Source organism: Esox lucius, chromosome 3 (genome assembly GCF_011004845.1).
Source record: "Esox lucius isolate fEsoLuc1 chromosome 3, fEsoLuc1.pri, whole genome shotgun sequence".
Taxonomy (NCBI): Eukaryota; Metazoa; Chordata; class Actinopteri; order Esociformes; family Esocidae; genus Esox; species Esox lucius.
Genome location: NC_047571.1, coordinates 19,142,473 through 19,163,807, shown reverse-complemented (window position 1 = coordinate 19,163,807; position 21,335 = coordinate 19,142,473). Strand labels below are relative to the sequence as shown.

Here is a 21,335-nt window from a genome sequence, read left to right as displayed (position 1 = left end):
TTTCAACCATCCCATGGCTATGATGACCTGGCTGAGCCCCAAGAGTTTTCTAGGTCTGGTGATGTCCCTTTGTCTGGAAACTTACTACAGGTGAAATAAACAAGTAAAGAATGATAACCTGCCTCTAAGATCATTAATTACAATAATCCAAAATTATAAACTTAATTAAATTAGGTACAGGCATATTTCTAATGCAAAAATGTGTGGTTGCCATTTTATATATTTTTTCTTGGTTCTGTGTTGTGAAACAAATCAAAGCACCTGTGAATTTAACTTCTTTCTCCACTTTCAAATTATTTGAGATAAAACTGGAATTCTATAGTAAGAATATAAACAATTTGGTTGCAACTGTGTAAATTGACAATGAACCAAAAGGGTTAAATACTTAAGCGATAAGACAAGAGGGGGTGTGGTATATGACCAAACATGCCAGAGCTAAGTGCTGTTCTTCAGAATGATACATCCCGCAGTGATTACATACAGCGCTAGTTGTAGTAGGCTCTATATTGGCAATATACCATAAACCCCCGAGATGCCTTATTGCAATTATAAACCGGTTACCACTAACCGGTTTACAACAGCACTTAGATCTGGTGGTATATAATCTCATATATCATGGCTTTCAGAGAATCAGCATTCAGGATTCAAAGCACCCGGTTTATAATACTGACCATACAATATATTTTGAATAATTGACACCAGACCAGCTATTACATGTTCAATTGCCTCATTTCTATATAGTCATGGCCTGTAATGTGATGGAAAATAAGTTAAGAGCCAGAAAGGTGTAACTTTGAGAGATACACATACAAAATAAGCGGGAAGGAGGGGGCGGGGGGTCATCACCGTAAATAGTATTCTAAATGCGCTAACGGAAAATGAACTCACTTCCGCTGCTGCCCGCTTCAGTGAAGACAGACGGCATAGTCAAATAAAGGAAATGTGGGGAGAAGAGACTGTTCAGAAACAGGAAAGAGACTGTTAGACAATTCTATAATCATAATACGAAGATTTTGAAAACCATGGGAGTTGTGAGAACATTTTGAAATATACATCATAACAGATCTACATATCTTGTTTTGTGTGGTCCGTTCTAAGAGAGCTAGTCTAGCAAACATTCGCTAGCTAGCTAAATTCGCTAGCTTCACCTGGCAAACTGCTACAGTAATCAACGAGAGAGATGGGGACAAGAGCTAGTCGTTTACATGAGGATCCTGTGCCTTCGACTTTCGGAAAAGATGGCATTAAGCGAGATTCTTATCGACGACACCGAATCAATAGGCCCACCAGTCTTATGGTCGACTTTTCTGGGAGTTTTGATGATTCAGAGGCCAACCGTAGTCGATCCGAGGAGGGCAGCGATTCCGAGATGGGGCAACAGGCGAGTGCCAATGGAAGTCCTGCCGACCACAACAGCCACTCATCCATTGCCCAGGCATCACCCGCAGAAGCTATCAGCGAATGCAAGCGCGAGGAAGACGGTAGTAGCACTCCAGAGGGTGCTGTAAACGGGGAACATCTGCATGGAGAGGACACAGGCCGCGTGCCTCACCGCACTTTCTCTGAACGTTTACCTCGACATTCTTCCGGGCGCAATGTCAGTGCAAGATCCACAAGGGTGAGGGGCACCCATCAGCGCCCTGTATCGGAGGCTTGGATTGGCCTCTACCGTGTTAACAACCGACATGCCAGTAAGTTTTAGTGACCACCCTTGATATTGTGTTTTAGTCCGTCGTTTCTATGTTTTCATATAAATACACTACACTCGCATTTTGATAAGAAAATATACAATCACAGACACAGTGCAAACGAATACACAGGAAACTATAGTATGTGCACAAATAGCCAGGGCCACTACTGAACCTGTATTCGTGGAAGGATAATCTCGTGCTCTTAAGTTATTTCCCTTATTACAAGGGGACCCCTTATTCAAAGTCTAACCCTCTCCCTAGTAATCAACAATCATGTGCATTTTAATGGTTAATACAGTAGTACTACAAACGGACATCCGTGACAATTTCATAGCCTGGGCATCCCTCTCAACAGACTACATTTACAGACCAGGCCTTACAAGGAATATTCCCAAAGTAGACCTATATTATTCATCAGAGAGACAGACAGAAGTGGTACATGTGAAAACCCTACCCAATCAAAACATGGATTTGTTTCCCCACATGCCATAATGCATCTCTAGCAAGTCTAGGAAATGTGTCAATGGCCTAATGTGGGCACAGCAGCTAGCTGGGCCAAAGAAGCAGGGGAAATGTAGGCCAACTGGGCATGCTGTCCATGTCATCTATTCCCTGAGGCGGGACTCCTCTTGTTATGCGTGTTGGCCTAGTCTGGTGATATGATGGCTGGAAAACTAATCAAAGGTCAGCTGACCTGACTTCATCATCACCATGATGACATGCCGGCCACACAAATGCAAATGTCAAGAACAACTGAGTTGATGTGATCATCTCCCCTTTTATTTATTGTAATGGGTTCTAATATGCGTGTTAATTTTGTCTCCGGCCCAGACATCCGTTGTCCGTTCTGCTCTAAGCCTTTCCCAGGAGGCAGGATTGAGGACCACCTGTTGAGCTGCCTCACATCTCCCCCTCTCCCTTACAACAGTGAGTAACTATGTACCCCAAAAAAAAAAGCTCACAGCGTTTTGCCGTTTTATTTGTGACTACACTTGAACTGTGATACAGTGTTGTGTCTGTGTGTGTCGTCTCGGTGGCCATTTACAGCATCGGGTCTTACTGTCATGTCTAATGTCTCTGTGGTTTTCTTAGCGGACGTGCTCAGTAAGGACAGCGGTGAGTGTTCTATATGTCTGGAAGAGCTGCAGCAGGGAGAGACCATTGGGCGGCTGGCCTGCCTCTGTGTCTACCACAAAAGGTAATTAAACAGAGGGTTTAATGCATACATTAGACACTGGGTGAAATCCTTTGGCCAAAGAGACAAAAAGCTGAGCAGTGCACAGATTGAAAAAAGATATAAATCATTTTTTTTTTTTTTTTTTTTTTTTTACACATTTGGACATATGTATATTTGATCTGAATTCCAACCACATTCATTGACGAAGGTTACCCAATTCGACAAATCACACAAAAAAGTGAACTTTGGAACCATTCATGGAATTTAAATAAACAGCCTTGCAATATCTTTGTGTGGAAAAAGTTAGCACACGCCTACCTTAAACGTCACATATTTGTTAAAATTAGTAATGTTTAACAAAATAGGTGCATATGATTCATTTGGAAGGGTCCAGCCTTCCATAAAGTTTAGAAATTTGGTCCAGTTTGGTCCTTACCAAATGGGTGTGTGGTAACACATGCCAAGATCAAAAGATTAATCTGAGGCCCTCAGAAGAAAGCTTGTTGAGGCTGGTGAGTCTGTGTGGGGTTACAAAGCTGTTTTGCAGCAACTTGAAGTACATCATTCCACTGACCGAATGATCATCTACAAATGGAGAATAGACCGTGGCAATTTACAATTGGTCCCACAGAATTCAGCCCAAGAGCAGACCTAAAGATGCTCATAGAAGACTCTAAAACCCCATGGTAATATCTAAGGATCTACAGGCCCCTCTTGCTATAATCAATTTAAAAGTGCATGAGTCAACTGTCAGAAAGGGACTGCACAAACATGGCCTACAGGGGAGGTCAAGATGGAAGAAGCCTCTTCTCAAGAAATAAATATTGCCTCTGTGCCTGGTCAACTTGACAGAATTGAAATTCTGTACTAAGTTGTACTTGTAATCAACAATCATGTGCATTTTAATGGATAATACAGTAGTACTACAAACAGACATCCATGACAATTTCATAGCCTGGGCATCACTCTCAACAGAATACATTTACAGACCGGGCCTTACAAGGAATATTTTCATATTGTAAGCCTACATTACTCTTTAGAGAGATGGACAGCAATGGTACCCCTAACTTTCAGAAGTATCCCTAACTTTGGGGGTACTTGAAGCAGGCCCTGCATGCAATAAAGCCCTCAAACCTGAAACAGAAGAGTTTGTCTTTATCTGTCACAAGTAAAGATTACATATCAATATGTTCAAATAAGTAAAATCTAAATAAGTGATCTTTCCAGGGGGTGTGCGTACTACTTCACTTTACTCTATATCTCCAGCATCGTTTTATTAATGTTTTGTGATAAGGAAACAACTCCCAAGTTGTATATAACTTTTACAGAACTATTCATTGTATAAAAAACAAACAATTTAGCTTTAAAGCAGTTTCCCGGCCCTGGTCCTGGGGACCCCAAGGTCTTAGCATTAACACACTTGACTGACATAATCAGCCTACGATCAGGTCTTTCATTTGAATCAGGTGAGTGAACCCTACGACAAAACCAAAAAAGTGCAGGACCAGGATTGTGAAACACTGCTTTAAAGCAACAAAAAAAAAACATGTAAATGTTAGAATTTGTATCTGTTGGATGCATGTGAGGCAATTGAGTTTGTCTTTCAAACGCTTGTTTTTCCGGTCTATTTAAAAACATACGGCTGATTTCTCACTCACTGACAATTGTTGTGCAAAATTACATCAAATAAGTAATGTTTTCGTCTCCCCGCAAAATTGATATACAACCAAATGCTCTTTTGAATAGCACTTGTGTGAACAGTATATTCATTATTTTTAGAATCAGAAAAACTTTTGCAAGAAATACAGTGACCACAGCAAATATACACCTTGCTCATAGTTACACATATGTCCCTGAGACCACACATAGAGAGGAGTTCTTAAACTGAAACTCTTGTGTAATAAATATGTTGTGCCTTGCCCTTGACAAGTATGTTAATGTGATCATCAAAAGGGAAAATAGCCATTAAACTTGACTTGTGTGTTTCATTAAAAGTATTTGTCTCCCTCCTCTGTCCAGCTGTATTGACTCCTGGTCTAAGGTAAAGCCCTGCTGTCCCGAACACCCTTTTGATTGACTCATAGGTTGAGTCCTGCTCACTTACACCTGACTCAGGTATGTGTTACCGACCCTATTTGTTCCAACCCCATGATGTTGCTCTACCTAGCTGAGTAGAAGTGAACGTATAGTGTCTGAAATTCCAAGTTTGAGAGTGAGTGGTTTTGATGACGAGGCACAACTTGGCACTTAAATTACATTTTTAGGGACCCTTTCTATCTCGACCGCACCACTTCTAAAACCTGTGGCAAGAAATCGTGCACTGCCTTTTAAAATTGTCAAAAGGTTGGGGGTGAAATGGTAATTTGCAGAATTCTACCATGATGTGCTTTGGCTCTGCCTGCAACTACATTTGCTGTAGAATTTTGTTTTGTTTGTTTTATCTAAAAGGGTATGATTATGTTAATTCAATTGCATTCGAGAAAAACATGGATTAATTCTACATAATGCAAATTCAGAAGAGTTCAGTCTCATGCGTCATAAAGGATAGATTGTTGTATGGTCATAATATTAGATCTTTTTTATTTATTTATTTTTTTACATACTTTTTCCCCCCTCAGGAGACTGCAATGTATATTCAATTGCTGCAAATGTATTACAACAAGAAAAATACCAGAACAAGACACAGCCCCAGAAGGACTCGACCAGGGACCACTTCGACCAGGCTCAGTCCATTTCAGCTCAACTCGGACCACTATAACCACTGCTGGAATCGATGGCCAGTGCTCCTCTGTAAACATTGTTTGAACTAGACACTGCGGGAACCAAGAATAAAAGTTCCTGTCAAAGGTAAATCAATATATTATCATACCAAGTTGAAGGTCTCCTGAAAGACATTTTGAACTTGACAAGGAGACGACTTGCACGTGTTTTGTAGTCCTAGGATTTTCTTTCCTCAATAGGGACGTTGTACACGGAATAGGTCATTCTGTCTCCCGTGAATCTGTAAAACAATGCTGTGTAACTCTGTTACAGTGAATCGACGTTTCTGCCCACAATTCAAATAACCCAGCTCAGATTTATTTTGTTTTTGTTTCAATATCGCAAAGCATTGTTTTTATTAGCCAGATGTTGGAAAGTGGGGCTTTATATTGTGGATGGGATTGCTGTATGTGTTTTTATATATGTCACCATGATGTATTTCAGGAGCAGTGCGATGGGTGGGAGTTGATTCTTGGGGGGAAAGGTTAAGCGGGTCAGTTTGGGTGGTAGGCTAGCTCACTGCGCCAGAAACCGGTTGTTGGTATTTCCTAGGTCATAATGCTGGTGTCGTGATCATACTGAGCACTTTTAACCCCAAGACTGAACCTACTTCTCAGGTCTGCAGATAAGGTCTTGACTGAACTACATTTGGTAATTGGTGTGTGTGCGTGCGTGCGTGCGTGGGTGCGCGCTTGTGTGAGATGGCAGTGAGGACGAATGGAACCAGCTAATGTCCTAATAACACTGCCCGGAGAACAGACGCTATCTGCAGCCTTCTCACCGGCTGTGTACGGCGCGTGTGTAGGTGAAGGGTGTGTGCGCTTAGCGCCCTGTTAGCCTCAGGGCGAGAGAGTTGGTTTCAATGATAGTGCTACTCTGTTTTTAATCACACAGTAGATACAGTTAGGAAATCTGCCTCCTCTCCCATGGCCCCCCCAGCGAGACTCATCCTGCCTGTCGTGCCGACGGCGTCGGCTGGTGATCTGCCTGGTTGGGCCAGGCCCTGTGGACCAGTCCGCTTATCTGGCTGCTTTCATCTCTGAATAGGACAGATAATTTATTATTAGGGCGTGATGACTCCATGAGGAAACTGCCGTGCCTGTCCCATGATTCCCGTCACTGGAGGTAGTGAACAGCTGAGGGAGGGGTTACTGCGTAATGTCACCGCCCCCCTGCCCCAGAACGGGACTAGTAGACACAGTGTCACTGGGTAGGACGAACGTCCACCTTCGCCTGTGTGTTGGTGGCCTTTGCCTGCCGGGGTGTTTCTGTCCTGACCTCTGAACAGAGTACGTGGAGACTGCTGCAGACCAGCGTGGGGGATCGGGCTGGTTCAGCATTCCTGTAGGTAGAGCTCCCTTGATTCTTGCGCCGTATCTTGCATTTTTAGGTGCTACAGCCTTTCCTGCCCCCAGGTGGCAATCACATGCTTGCCACTCTTTCATCCTCAAAAAAAACAAAAACAAAACAAAGGTAATGACTTTCACGCCCAAAGTATTAGTCTGTGTACATGAAGCCATGCTATAGGGGACGTGTGATTGTGTCAAATGGGGAAGGTGTTTTTAGACCTAGATGTTTTTAATGTGGTGGTGGTGATCAATAATGATGTTGTGTGGTTTTGAGAGGGGAACATGGGACTGTCATAAAATGAATGGACAATTTGATGCCCCAAATCTTTACTTACTTCTCTTCCCTTTAGCTGTGTGGTGCAATACATATTGTTGTTTGAATGCAGTTACTCTGTAGCAATGCTATTCTCCAAGGATTATATTTTTGATGTATTGCATTCTTGGTGTTAAATCACAGGATTGCGTTCCTCCTAGACCCTGAGCTTTGTGACGGCTAAGCTGATGAGAATGTTTTTAGGGTCACCACAGCGATATCTACGTCCCAAGATATGGCCAAGCTGCCTTCTCTCTGGTATTATATTAAAAAAATAATTTTATTTATTACAGTGTAAATACAGTTTGTGTCGCATTTCAAAACGGCTTGGTCTTTGTCAGTTCATTATACTGTTTCTAAGGTCCAAACTTTTTTATGTCTCAAAGTTGTTTTTATATGTATTTTTTACAATAAATATACTTGTGTGAACTCTGTTTTGTTAATGTCCTTGTTTGTTTGAAAACATTAAGGTTACTAAGTTTTTGTGGCATGTCAGGTCATTTTTTTTAATTACAGTGACCGCTTATATGCATTTCTACTGTTGAAGTGTTATCTGTGGTTACTTTCACTTTTGGTTAAACGTTATGGGATGAGAAAATTCAATGACAACAATGAATGCCAAGACTTACAGTATCTCACATTTTTGTAAATATTTGAGTATATATTTTCATGTGACAACACTGAAGAAATGACACTTTGCTACAGTGTAAGGTGTGAGTGTCTCCAGACCTAAACCCTATTGAGCATCTGTGGGGCATCCTCAAACGGAAGGTGGTGGAGCGCAAGGTCTCTAACATCCACCAAGCTTGGTTTTTCCTCTGTGATATTTCAAGGTTCAGTTTCAAAATTTTGTATATTCCTCACTAGATTTACCAAAGATAGTTACTTAATCGTATGTGAGCACACTCTCATTTCCTGTTAATGTTAGGCCTTTTTAGTACACATTCACTCAAAATGAATACAAATCAAAATGCACATGCCTTTCCACATTTGTGAAAAAGGACAGTGAAGAAATGTTGCGGTTTTTCATTTCCTTCGTTCTCATGCAGGTCTGAAGGTTTTTGTGGGTACGGCCTACCTACTAGTTCCTCTGTTAACCGCCACTTAGCGACATTAGTTGGCTGAAAAACCTAGTTTAGTGTCAGCTGAAGGTGAAGGTAGAATTCCTGTGTGTCAGTGGAGCAGCACAGTGTCAGCTGTTTACAGACTCATTGAAGTTCATCATCAGAGTGAAAATTGGGTAAGTGCTTGTTAGTAATGTCCTGTTGGTCTAAAATAACAAAAATATAAATGCAAACATAGTCTTGTGTTTTATGAGCTTAAAATATCCCAGAAATTTTCAATCTGCACAAAAAAAGCTTATTTCTCCAAAATTCTTTGTCAAAATGTGTTAACTTGTTTGTGAGCATTTCTTCTTTGCTTATATCAACTACAATCTTGGTAATGATTGTACGTTGTGTGAATATTTTAGTTTAGTGTATATCACTTACGCCTGGAGTAAAGGACAACACTTTGTGGTTGAAGATCTTGTCTTGATGTGGATGACATGCCAGTTTGGACAACATAAGATCTGTCTAATGAGGATTTGGATGATGCTAACACTTAATGAAATCTAGGAATGTACATTTTATTTTATTTTACATATGCTTTTCTGGAGTTAGTTTTGCAGTTGTTGGAAAGTTGGCATTTTGCATTTGTAGTCTGATACCTGTTACTGAGAACAGTGGTTTGTATGTGTTGATTCCAGACTATACATTTCAGCACCTACAGCCAGTAAGTGGATCTTTTTGACACTACAACTTAATCACAAGTTAATGTCAAAAAGGGTGAGCAACAATGATTAGAATTTTCCTATATAGCAATCTACTGTGTAGTCTAATAAAAGAGCTCTAAGTGGGTTAAATGCAATTGTTTGTGTTATTTTGAATGCAGTATTTGCAACATACTGCTGTTGTACTGCATAACATTTTTATTTGAATGCACTAGAAATAATAACAGAAACACCAATATGTCCTAAAAGTGTTGTATTTGGTTCAAAATAAAACCTCAACTGGAATTGTGCATGAAATGGCCTAGCCCAAACAGTATCTTTGACCTTTTTCTGAAAATGTTAGCTGTATAAAAAAGTGTATATGAAGTAAATAATAAATAATAGTAAATAATGTTGCCACTTTGTGTCTTGCCAACATACAATCCAGGTAATATGTGACTAAAATATTCTTGTTAATAACTTTAACTCTAGTCAATGTACTTGTATGTTTTCTGAGGACCCCTGGAAGATTAATTGCTTGTGCAGTAGCTATGGATTATACCTAATGAACCAAACCTTGTCAAAACAACACGTGTCAGTGGTATTTTAAAATTATTTACAGATTATTTAGTGACAATAATCGGTATGTTGGATTGGTCAGAAATGCAGGAATATTTCTGTTGCATTCAAATTCAAAGAAATCGCTGTTATATTTCATATATAGGTCCAGGGGCATATTAGTGAGAGAATTTCAGGGAGACATATTTTATCTTGTTTGTATTATTGGGGGGGACCAATTTCCCGGTTTCTGACATTGGGAGGAGGGGGGCTGCTCTTATGCATTTGTGCAGGTTTATTCAATAAAGGTTTTTCCTACTGTTGAAACACTTTGAGGAAATGTCTGCAACACGTTTCCTTTCTAAATTCATGTCTCTCAAATGTGTTCACACCAATTTCTCAATGACTGTGGTATAACCCAAATTCTCTCTGTTCTCCTCTCCAAGCATTTTATCCCAACCTACTCCTTTTCAGACCGCACTCTCTGCCAGAATGACAGATAACCAAACCCATGTGAACACAGAGGCTCAGGATGCTCCACGCTTTAACCTGCCACCCTTTAACCCCAAGGGGGAGGTTCAAACTGACACCTCTCCACCATTCAAGCCACCTCCCTACTCCGAAGCGCCAGCCATCTACCCTCCTGAGGAAGGGGGAGTGGTCGCGCCCATCCCACCTGAAGAGTTTAACTCTGTTGGAGAACCAGGTATGTACCTGTCCACTCCTACAACAGACAGAAAGATGGGAATCCCTCATGTCTTCCCTCATATTTCTGCCAAGTACTCATTACGAGCATTACAACATTTTAATATTTTCATTTTGGCCTGAATAATTGACTTCCGCTGGATTTCCTGGTTGTTATTTGACCGGTGAGAAGTCTGCAGTTCGGTCAATACAGTATTCCAGTGTTGTGTTCAATAACATGGGACTGTTGTTCTGTCCACCAGTCACAGTGACAAACTCCGCTCTGTTGATGTCCTCTTTCGATGACGTTACAATAAGGAAGGCGTTCATCAGAAAGGTCTGTACTGACTGTGAGTTTTGGTATTTGACCATACGGGTCATGGTGAACATCCCTGCCCCATGCATCGCTAACGGTAACCCTTCTACACGTGCAGGTGTTCAGCGTTGTGACCTTGCAGTTGGTGGTGACCTTCAGCATTGTGTGTGTGTTCACGTTCTCCAATGTGGTGCGGAAGGCGGTGCAGAAAAACATCTGGGTCTACCTCAGCTCCTACATCTTGTTTGTTGTGGTGGCCATGTGCCTCATTTTCTGCAGCTCCTTAAGCAGGAAACATCCCTGGAACCTGGTGGCACTGGTGGGTCAGACACACTCTGGACCAGAGAATGACAGTGTCTCACACACACACACACACACACACACACAGCTGGACCAGAGAATGACATGGTCAGACACACACACACACACAGCTGGACCAGAGAATGACAGGGGCGCACACACACACACACACACACACACACACAGCTGGACCAGAGAATGAAAGGATCAGACACACACACAACTAGCTGGACCAGAGAATGAAAGGATCAGACACACACACTCAGCTGGACCAGTGAATGACAGGATCAGACACACACACAACTAGCTGGACCAGAGAATGACAGGGTCAGACACACACGCAGCTGGACCAGAGAATGACAGGGTCAGACACACACAACTAGCTGGACCAGAGAATGACAGGATCAGACACACACAACTAGCTGGACCAGAGAATGACAGGATCAGACACACACAACTAGCTGCACCAGTGAATGACAGGATCAGACACACACACACACACCTGGACCAGAAAATGACAGGATCAGACACACACACAGCTGGACCAGAGAATGACAGGATCAGACACACACACAACTAGCTGGACCAGAGAATGACAGGGTCAGACACACACAGCTAGCTGGACCAGAGAATGACAGGGGCACACACACACACACACAGCTGGACCAGAGAATGAAAGGATCAGACACACACACACAACTAGCTGGACCAGATAATGAAAGGATCAGACACACACAACTAGCTGGACCAGAGAATGAAAGGATCAGACACACACACACACCTGGACCAGAGAATGACAGGATCAGACACACACACAGCTGGACCAGAGAATGACAGGATCAGACACACACACAACTAGCTGGACCAGAGAATGACAGTGTCACACACACACACAGCTGGACCAGAGAATGACAGGGTCAGACACACACAGCTGGACCAGAGAATGACAGGGTCAGACACACACAGCTAGCTGGACCAGAGAATGACAGGGTCAGACACACACAGCTAGCTGGACCAGAGAATGACAGGGTCAGACACACACAGCTAGCTGGACCAGAGAATGACAGGGGCACACACACACACACACACACACACACACACACACACACACACACACACACACACACACACACACACACACACACACACACACACACACACACACACACAGCTGGACCAGAGAATGAAAGGATCAGACACACACACACAACTAGCTGGACCAGAGAATGAAAGGATCAGACACACACAACTAGCTGGACCAGAGAATGAAAGGATCAGACACACACACACAGCTGGACTAGTGAATGACAGGATCAAACACACACACAACTAGCTGGACCAGAGAATGACAGGATCAGACACACACACAACTAGCTGGACCAGTGAATGACAGGATCAGACACACACACAACTAGCTGGACCAGTGAATGACAGGATCAGACACACACACAACTAGCTGGACCAGTGAATGACAGGATCAGACACACACACACAGCTGGACCAGAGAATGAAAGGATCAGACACACACACAACAAGCTGGACCAGAGAATGACAGGATCAGACACACACACAACTAGCTGGACCAGTGAATGACAGGATCAGACACACACACAACTAGCTGGACCAGGGAATGACAGGATCAGACACACACACAACTAGCTGGACCAGGGAATGACAGGATCAGACACACACACACAACTAGCTGGACCAGAGAATGACAGGGTCACACACACACACACAGCTGGACCAGGGAATGACAGGATCAGACACACACACACAACTAGCTGGACCAGGGAATGACAGGATCAGACACACACACAACTAGCTGGACCAGGGAATGACAGGATCAGACACACACACACAGCTGGACCAGTGAATGACAGGATCAGACACACACACAACTAGCTGGACCAGAGAATGAAAGGATCAGACACACACACAACAAGCTGGACCAGAGAATGACAGGGTCACACACACACACAGCTGGACCAGAGAATGACAGGGTCAGACACACACACAACAAGCTGGACCAGAGAATGACAGGATCAGACACACACACAACTAGCTGGACCAGTGAATGACAGGATCAGACACACACACACAACTAGCTGGACCAGAGAATGACAGGGTCACACACACACGCACACACACAGCTGGACCAGTGAATGACAGGATCAGACACACACACACACACAACTAGCTGGACCAGTGAATGACAGGATCAGACACACACACAGCTAGCTGGACCAGAGAATGACAGGGTCAGACACACACACAGCTAGCTGGACCAGAGAATTACAGGGTCAGACACACACACGAACACACCCCTCACAGCTTGCGGGACAAGAGAATGACACAGTATTTTAAGTGTTGTGTTTTTCCTGCCTCTTGTCAGTGGTATTTTAACAGTGTTGTGTTGTTTGTCCTGCTTCCAGTCAGTGGTATTTTAACAATGTTGTGTTGTTTGTCCTGCCTCCAGTCAGTGGTATTTTAACAGTGTTGTGTTGTTTGTCCTACCGCCAGTCAGTGGTATTTTAACAGTGTTGTGTTGTTTTTCCTGCCTCTAGTCAGTGGTTACTCTCAGCCTCTCCTACATGGTTGGTACTGTGGCCTCATTCCATAACACTGATTCTGTAGTCATCGCAATGGGATCAACGGTGGTCATCTCGTTTGCCATCATCATCTTCTCCTTCCAGGTCAGACTTAGTCTCTTCAAATCACTGAAAACATCGGTTTTATTTTACTTGAGGACCAGGGTGAAACATGGCTTTGATTGATCTTATATCCTCTAGTTGGTGGTCGATATCTGGTTCCAGGTGGAACACAATTCTAATTGATGTCAATTGCCAAATTTTATCAATGTGCTTATGATAACAACAATAACATTTTGCTTACTCCTATATATCCAATCTGCAGGAAGTACCCAGGACTGCTTTGTATTTCAGAAATAGGTTACTCACTCTTCTCTCTCCTGTATGCAGACTCGAGTGGACTTTACAGTCTGTAATGGCATATATCTGGTGTTGGCAATGGACCTTCTTACGTTCAGCTTTTTTTGCTGTTTCTACTACTCAAATGTGCTGCAGATTGTCTACGGAACGCTGGGAGCCCTGTTGTTCTCACTGGTACAGAATTCATTCAATGATACTTCTCATAATAGCTCTTCCATGCATACATAACACTGTAGCAGAATGAATACTTGAATACATTGCAGCCTAAAGCCTTTCCTCCTTTCCCTGTGCCCCCTCCCTCAGTTCCTAGCCATTGACTGCCAGCTGGTGATGGGAAGACAGAAGTACGCCCTGGATCCAGAGGAATATGTGTTTGCTGCCCTGATCCTCTACTTGGACATCATGAACATCTTCCTCTACCTGCTCATCCTAATGGGAGGCTCTAGCAAATAAACATCACCTGGCAGAAACCTACAATGACTCACACTGTACGCTAGCTACAGAGAGTAGCACCCCGAACAAACGAAACTCCTGAAAATGTTCATAATGAATGTCTTTATTTCTTATTGCATTGAAACCCCAGGAAATACATACTAGTGGAGTGGTAGGTCCGGTTTATACAGAATTAGACTGTACTTTTGTTATCAAAATCCATTGTGTCCTAAATAGTGGCAAAACCTTAAAAACAACCTTCCTTTATTTCTCTCCACAACGTGCTGTATGGCTTCAAACACACACCACACTGTGCAACGGTCCTGGAATGCAACTTGTCTTTAACTCCCATGAATGGTCTCTCTCCTATGGAGACCATACCATATAAAGGCTTTTAAAAAAACAGTGTTGAGTCATACAATAAAAGCCATTAAGTCCCTAGGGATCACCTCATAAACAAGCATAAGCAGTTCAAAACCTTCACCCAGATTCCTCTGAGAGAAACCCTCGTTCATAACCACAGCTCTACCCAGAGTTCAGTCAACCTGTTACTGTCTTTATACTATACATGTTTTTTGAGCATATTGACATCTCACCACAGTGAGGAGTAGTTAAACTGAACCTTTAGTAAATACTTCATACGAGTCTGGGCTGGGTTATAGACAATGAACTCATTGTAGAGGAGGGAGTATCCCCCCTCCGCTCCCACCCCTGTTCTCATTCCTGGGCCCATGGGGACAGTTGCTCCATCCCTGACAGAACCACAGCAAGGAGAGAAACAGAGACAGCGATCATGAATGAACGACGCAAGTTTCAAGCATGTCATTCACAGTGTATGGGTCGGAAAACCAAAGTTAAGTAAAACGACTTAAGTAAAACGACAAAGAAATGTTACTGTTTGGTTCTAATTCATCTGTGTGGGAGTAAATCAACCAGAGAGGCAGAGGGGAAACTCACAGCATGACACTGTTCCTGGGGTCCGGGCTCATCTGTCCGAGGCCCTTGGTGCTCTGTTTGCCTGGAGGTAGACTGGCAGCCTCGTAGTCGGCCGCGAACAGCTCGTTACTGTCACCCAGGGCAACCTGTGAAAAACAAGGTGCTTGATTCATTTCCGGGAGGTCCAGTCATTATCACAACACCACATACCTCCCATTTTACAGTAGATGAACCTGAATTAAAATCTCTCTCACCTCACTAAGCACAAGCAGTCCAACGTTGTGTCTTTGATTGGCAAAACAGTAGTTGGCACTTTTTGATGACATGTCAGCAAAGTAAATACCTTTCCCAAACTAGAGAGAAAGAAGGAAGTCACAGGCCGACCACTGGGATACACCAAACCAATTCAGTCTGTCTCTTCGCGGTCATACCATGTATCCCGTGACGGGGGCCTCTGGCGGGGCCACTCGGAGGCCCTGGCTGAGGATCCCAACCCAGTTGGACAGACGAGAGCCGTGCCACAGCAGCGTCCTGAGGGACACAGTCACAATGCAGTCACGGACGAGTCCTTATTACCGGTTAAAAGGTCAAGCCGGGCACTTCCACCACCATCACCACGCCGTTTCTTCCCAGGTTCCAACCCTAATAGGGAGTTTTTCTCAGCCACTGTGCTTCAACTGTTCTTGTATTTCTATAAGCACTTTGTGACAACTGCTGATGTATACAGGGCTATAAAAAAGAATAATTGATTGGGACAAACTTAAAACAATTGTTATTGAATAAAAGCAGCTCTTGTTTTAAGATACTTCAGTATTCATACTTTGCTACTGGTCAAACAGTAGCAAAATATACCTTTATTTTGTCAGGTAAGTTGACAGAGAACACACTAATTTACAGCAATGACCTGGGAAGTAGTTACAAGGGAGGAAGAGGGCATGAACGAACCAATGGTCAATGTATTTACATACACATAGATGATGCCTAGTCCCAACAACACCTACGGCTAAGATGAACTAGATAAACTAGATAACGCAAATTCTTATCCTACAGACAGTCCCTCTTTCCATCACACCTCTCATTGGTAATTTTTCATACAATAATATTTGTTGCATGTAAATATTTTAAAAAATCCAATAAAGCATTTGGTACCTGTTATGTAGTTGTGATAGGAAGTTGTTCTTCTCCCCCTCCCTGTCCACAGTGAAGATGTCCAGAACTGTCATTGTGTAGTCACTGTGAGTAGGAGCATGAGTGGACTGGAGATATCTCTCGATCACCTTTAGAAAACCAGACAGTTAATCAGGTGGAAAGGAAACGGTGATATGGCATTAAGCTGCTAACGCAGCTCTGGACCACAAGGCACACAGAATAAATGCACAGAGTGGACCACAGCCCAGACGCCCACCTGATACTCCTGGCTACCAGTGGACAGTGGCTGGAGCTGGCACTGGAGGGAATGGTACTGTCTGTCCAGAGGATGCTCATCACCGAAGGCACTGGACTGGACCATCTTCACTGCTATCTGGATGTCACTTAGTGCCTGGAGAAAGACTGCGTCAAACAAACTACAACGGAGAGATGTCTCACCTTCTAGCACCGAGTCCATCTGTACGCCATTTCAATGAGGTTTTCCAGTCTAGACTTGCCAGCACTGCAGGTAGGTGAACATGTATTATTCAAACTTAATTAATGCTTACTTCTAATAAAGCGATTTTTTCCTTCAGCTCCTCTTCTGAGCGGATTATTGGGGGAGTTCGCAATCTGGGAAGAAATGACATGGTTGGAGCATCATAAAAAATTTAAATGACAGTGGACACAGCCTGCATAGCGTTCACATTAGGAGGCTTCAAATGTATTCCATTGTTTTTATTTATCCATAACGATCTACACAACTTTTTTAAAGCCAAATCTAATGTCTATTATCATTTAAAAATATAATTATATTTTACGTTGACGTTTTAAGTAGAATATTACTGGAAATTATTTACATCTCAAAGTGGCGTCTACCAAGTATAAGAAGGGCGAGTGAACACAACCAAACTAGCCTCATTTTAAATAGGTTTCTTTTACATTGAACATTTTGTGATGGTTGTGTAGACCTGTGGGGTGGGGAGAGAAATTCAATGCAATCCCTTTACAAAATGTAAAGGCAACAAAATGGGGAGTCTGTGCAAGAGCAGGGCAGACTTAGTGACGGTATGTACTGAACATTCATTACTGAACCAAGGGCAGGGCAGGCTTAGTGACGGTATGTACTGAACATTCATTACTGAACCAAGGGCAGGGCAGACTTAGTGACGGTATGTACTGAACATTCAATACCGACCCAAAGTCATGAGGAATACGTGTGTAGAACAGGTTGCATGCTTCCAACAACTCTCGACTGCTTCCTTTCCTCTTCACACACTCCTCAATCTTCTTCAGGGCAGAGTAACCTGCACCAATCTGTTCGGTTGTGAGCTTACCTAAAACCAAGAACAACCGCAATGTAAAACATATTGTAGTACATTAAAGATGGTTGGGCTTCTATTTAGACAGTAGGAGGGAAACAGTGCAAAGGGGAATACAGGTTTGAGCCCTGGACAGTGTCACTTCATTTGTCAATTATACACATACTCACCAAGAGGAGCTTTGCGGGTGTCAAACTTCATCTCCAGCACACATTCCTCCATGGCCTTGATGTCACAGATTAACTCAAGGAGGGACTGGACCTTCACATCTAGCTTGGAGGGCTTTTTAAGAGACAGAGCCTCTACCTCGGGCTGGGCCGTTTCCTGCAAAAGACAAACAGTGGTTTGGCACATCCACCTGTCTGAAGATGTAGATGAGTGGATCAGTGTCAATCCGATCAGAGGGATGTGAGAGAAGATGGGATAAGGAGGGTGAATGAATGCAGAGGGAGATATGTCAATTATTGAGTGTTAAAACATTTAAGAAACATCACAGATTATTACTTACCTGGGCACTATAATCCATAAACACCATGTCATATTTTCCTGCCACTTTCACAAAGTTTGCCCGGTCCCCCCACTCATTTTTGGTCTTGTCCAGAAACCTACAACAAAACACAGTTTAAATAAGATCTATGTGGCCAAACAACTTAGTTTCTCCCAACATGGTTTCTGTTCTAGGAATCACCTCATGGTGATCATAGAGAAATTATTTGCTCTTAATGCTTCGCAAAATGTCAGCATAAAATGTAGACTTGTTAAAAATGTGTCACAACATTCATGATTTAAAATACATCTAAGGCCCACTTACTTTTTCTTGAAGAGATCTTTGGCTTTAAGGAGATCTCCACCACAGACAACTAGACTATTCTGTCCAACCTTGCCAACTGAAGGAAAGGAGAGAGGAGACAATGTGTTACGAGTAGGGGTTCCCAACCTTATCCCAGCAAAGACTCGTATTTTACAGTTTTACTTTCTAAGATATGATGAAACATTTTGGATAACACAGACATGAACACACCTCGTCCCCATCTACACCACACACTGTAGACCTTCGCATTGTCATCCTGCAAGAGCTGTATCAGGTAATACTTGTTGTTGTTGAACTGAAGATTTGTCTGAGAAACAACAAGTATATCACATTCAGAAATAACTTTGCTAATACACATGCAGGACTTGTTTGTGTTGTAACTATGTTATGTCTTTACCTGGTTTAACATGACATCATATATGTCACTTCCTTCACAGTAAACATGGGCCTAAGCAAAAGAGAATGAACAAATGTGAGATTGGAAGGAATATAAAAAAAATTGAAATCAAGAAATGTGTGTGAACAGCATATACTGTTAGAGCTCAAGTGACCAAACACTCTCAAATTGAAACCCCACGTTGAGAACTGTGACCAAAACTCCCAAAACAGATGTGTTGGAGACAAAACCACAGGAAGGGGGAGCTGCATAAGGCAACGGTTCTAAATTATTGGTAATACTATACCTTTCCCACTTTGCCTTTGCATTCTGAATCAACAGGAGCCTTTCCTTTCATGACCATAGTCTTCACAATCTCTGCTCAACAGTAAAAGCACATCAACAATCTGTCTGAAATTAAATCACAATTACAAAGAGAGCACCTGAACATAATCCAGGAAGCCAACAGTAACAGTAATCTACAGTCCCTTAGATCACTGAATTAAATGTATCAGACAATAACTAAAAAGAAAATGTTTAAATGATCAAAATTGAAGGAAACGTTGGAACCTTTACTCTCCGTCTCTTCCATGGCTACTGCTTTACTCTTCTTCTGGCTCTTCCCCTCACCACGCTTCTTCTTGGCGATTGGCTGCTCCTCCACTTCCTCCTCTTTGATCTGGACTTGATCTGGCTTTGTTAAACCTATCATATCGCCTTCATTTAAAGTCTCTGCGGGGAGATAGAAGGGTTGGTTTGTTATAGGAATCACACACAGACACAGACACTCAGACACACACACACACACACACAATGTGAAACATTGAACACAGACCTGGTTTCAGTGTGAGAGAGCGTACTTTCCTCTTGTACTTGGTAAGTGTGTTGATCTGGACCATTTTCTTCAAGTCTACTTCATACTGAACCCCAGAGCCTAACATCAGTGAAACAGAGGCTTCTCCAGAGCTGACTGCAGAGTCCAGCTGAGCACATGCTAAGGCCGGGTAAGGCTCCCATTGACCTTCCTCTGCCTCCCATTGCCACACTGAGGAGAAGAGAGCTACTATTAGCAAAGTCGTCATCAATTCCAGACCAGGCTAACGTACAGGAAGTACTAAGCACACAACCCTGAGGGGCACCAGTGTTCAGGTTGAGCGTGGTGTGTTGTTGGCAGGGTGTGGTTGACTACCCTAACCAACTGGGGCAGGCTTTCAGGACACATTTGCATGAGGAGCTGTTCACTCATACAGATACTCTTCTTGTGCAAGTGGGAGAGGGCAGTGTGGAGTACAATCCAGATTGTCATCTGTTTCTTGGTATGCAAAATGAAGTAATTCCTGAGTGCCTGGAATGATGGTATTGTGAGCCATGACAAGTATTTCATGACTACAGATGTGAGTGATGCTGGATGATAGTAATTTAGGCAGGTGGTTTTGCATTCTGTTGGCATTACAGATTGGGTCAGTGAAAAGCTGAAGATGACAACTGCAAATGTATGAGTGTATGCGACCTGGTATTCTGCCTGGCCCGTAGCGTTGCAAATGTTTACCTGTTTAAATGTCTTAAACAACTGAGTAAGATCACATAGTTGTGGTGAACAGCAGCTCTCAAGCAAGGTTACTTGCCTAGAAGTGAGCGCTGAATAAGTCATTTATCATGTCTGGTAGCCTTGCATGGCTGGGCAGTTCACAGCTGTGTATCTTCTTGTAAACTGTGATGGTCTGCAAATTCTGCAACATTTGAAGAACATCAGACTACCGCGTAGTTTGATTCGATCTTGGTCATTCCTTTTCAGCACCAAAATAATACGGTCGCATTTACACATGACAGTCCTGTCTAAATATTGGATATTCTTTTGGTGCTAAAATACAATGATTTATTGCGGTCAACCCACTCTAATTGGCGCAGACTACATGATTTCTAGTGTTATCAAGGATGTTAGAACAAACTTGAGTGAAGCCCGTTATTTTCAAGTTTCTTAAAAGTAGAATAAATGTCAACTGGCTTTGTCACGATCAGTAGTTAGGTTAGCAAATACATCATATTCCTCTGATACAAGAAGTTAAAAAAGGGGTAACACAGCTTGCGCTTTATTAAAATGATGTACAGTCAGATCAGTAGAGTACAAGCTTTAAGTTGAACTAAATCGTTCCAGCCAGCTGACGTTAACAACAACGTCGCTAGGTAAAGTTAGCTTCATAGCAAGCACATTAATACACTAACCTGTCTTGGACGGAGTCAATCCGTTTTCTGCAGCTGCAGCTTTCATCCCGGAGCTTCTTGTGCGTCTCATGTTTTCATACAGTGTTTGAGTCACTTGCCAGATGAACAGGCATTTAGAGCCTGAGAAAATGGACAACACGGAGATGCTCCGCGCGGGAATTTCGTTTACACAGCTACGCGCTAACTAATGAATCGATGGGTTTAGTCAGAAACAATGGTTCCGCCCGGAGTGTTGTCTATGGTGTTAACAGTCGGAAG

The 21,335-nt window shown here is 42.8% G+C and overlaps 3 protein-coding genes and 1 long non-coding RNA gene across 6 annotated transcripts; 2 read left to right on the top strand and 2 right to left on the bottom strand.

The window, feature by feature from the left end:
• The first annotated feature begins 267 nt into the window (after positions 1 to 267).
• On the top strand, positions 268 to 7,722 carry zgc:66427 (uncharacterized protein LOC406256 homolog). Its single transcript, XM_010889608.4, has 5 exons — positions 268 to 1,691; positions 2,523 to 2,618; positions 2,784 to 2,889; positions 4,888 to 4,983; positions 5,487 to 7,722. Exons 1-4 carry the CDS (start codon positions 1,181 to 1,183, stop codon positions 4,943 to 4,945), a joined length of 771 nt encoding a protein of 256 aa, XP_010887910.1. The 5' UTR covers positions 268 to 1,180; the 3' UTR covers positions 4,946 to 4,983; positions 5,487 to 7,722.
• A 618-nt stretch (positions 7,723 to 8,340) lies between these two features.
• Positions 8,341 to 14,323, top strand: si:ch211-284o19.8 (protein lifeguard 1). 3 transcript variants are annotated; one of them, XM_010889650.4, is made up of 8 exons: positions 8,341 to 8,530; positions 9,038 to 9,063; positions 10,045 to 10,304; positions 10,546 to 10,619; positions 10,717 to 10,917; positions 13,466 to 13,594; positions 13,880 to 14,023; positions 14,153 to 14,323. In XM_010889650.4, exons 3-8 carry the CDS (start codon positions 10,091 to 10,093, stop codon positions 14,300 to 14,302), a joined length of 912 nt encoding a protein of 303 aa, XP_010887952.2. In that variant the 5' UTR covers positions 8,341 to 8,530; positions 9,038 to 9,063; positions 10,045 to 10,090; the 3' UTR covers positions 14,303 to 14,323. The 3 variants fall into 3 exon arrangements, with proteins under 3 accessions (XP_010887952.2, XP_019901066.2, XP_019901065.2); XM_020045507.2 differs by lacking the exon at positions 9,038 to 9,063; XM_020045506.2 differs by lacking the exon at positions 9,038 to 9,063 and having other exon boundaries at positions 8,344 to 8,530; positions 10,073 to 10,304.
• On the bottom strand, positions 11,046 to 12,029 carry LOC117594253. The gene is made up of 3 exons (XR_004575608.1): positions 11,783 to 12,029; positions 11,668 to 11,679; positions 11,046 to 11,558 (listed from the first exon to the last, which is right to left on the bottom strand). It is a non-coding gene; the product is annotated as an uncharacterized LOC117594253 (long non-coding RNA).
• Positions 14,324 to 14,389: 66 nt separating the features above from the next.
• Positions 14,390 to 21,283, bottom strand: parp2 (poly (ADP-ribose) polymerase 2). The gene is made up of 17 exons (XM_010889621.3): positions 21,078 to 21,283; positions 19,690 to 19,899; positions 19,425 to 19,586; positions 19,162 to 19,232; positions 18,876 to 18,926; positions 18,689 to 18,785; positions 18,479 to 18,554; positions 18,176 to 18,272; positions 17,838 to 17,991; positions 17,544 to 17,682; positions 16,915 to 16,978; positions 16,623 to 16,757; positions 16,367 to 16,494; positions 15,649 to 15,748; positions 15,472 to 15,570; positions 15,239 to 15,363; positions 14,390 to 15,033 (listed from the first exon to the last, which is right to left on the bottom strand). Exons 1-17 carry the CDS (start codon positions 21,145 to 21,147, stop codon positions 14,874 to 14,876), a joined length of 1,938 nt encoding a protein of 645 aa, XP_010887923.2. The 5' UTR covers positions 21,148 to 21,283; the 3' UTR covers positions 14,390 to 14,873.
• Positions 21,284 to 21,335: the final 52 nt, after the last annotated feature.

Bases quoted from the DNA above. Each gene is read 5' to 3' on its own strand.
- parp2 (XM_010889621.3), bottom strand. From the start codon at position 21,147: ATGAGACGCACAAGAAGCTCCGGGATGAAAGCTGCAGCTGCAGAAAAC. The intron at 19,900-21,077 runs GTTAGTGTATTA...TCTTCTCCTCAG, and splicing joins ATTGACTCCGTCCAAGACAG to TGTGGCAATGGGAGGCAGAG. The intron at 19,587-19,689 runs GTCTGTGTTCAA...ATCTCCCCGCAG, and splicing joins CTCTCTCACACTGAAACCAG to AGACTTTAAATGAAGGCGAT.
- zgc:66427 (XM_010889608.4), top strand. From the start codon at position 1,181: ATGGGGACAAGAGCTAGTCGTTTACATGAGGATCCTGTGCCTTCGACT. The intron at 1,692-2,522 runs GTAAGTTTTAGT...TCTCCGGCCCAG, and splicing joins TGTTAACAACCGACATGCCA to ACATCCGTTGTCCGTTCTGC. The intron at 2,619-2,783 runs GTGAGTAACTAT...TGGTTTTCTTAG, and splicing joins TCCCCCTCTCCCTTACAACA to CGGACGTGCTCAGTAAGGAC.
- si:ch211-284o19.8 (XM_020045507.2), top strand. From the start codon at position 10,091: ATGACAGATAACCAAACCCATGTGAACACAGAGGCTCAGGATGCTCCA. The intron at 10,305-10,545 runs GTATGTACCTGT...TCTGTCCACCAG, and splicing joins TAACTCTGTTGGAGAACCAG to TCACAGTGACAAACTCCGCT. The intron at 10,620-10,716 runs GTCTGTACTGAC...CTACACGTGCAG, and splicing joins GGAAGGCGTTCATCAGAAAG to GTGTTCAGCGTTGTGACCTT.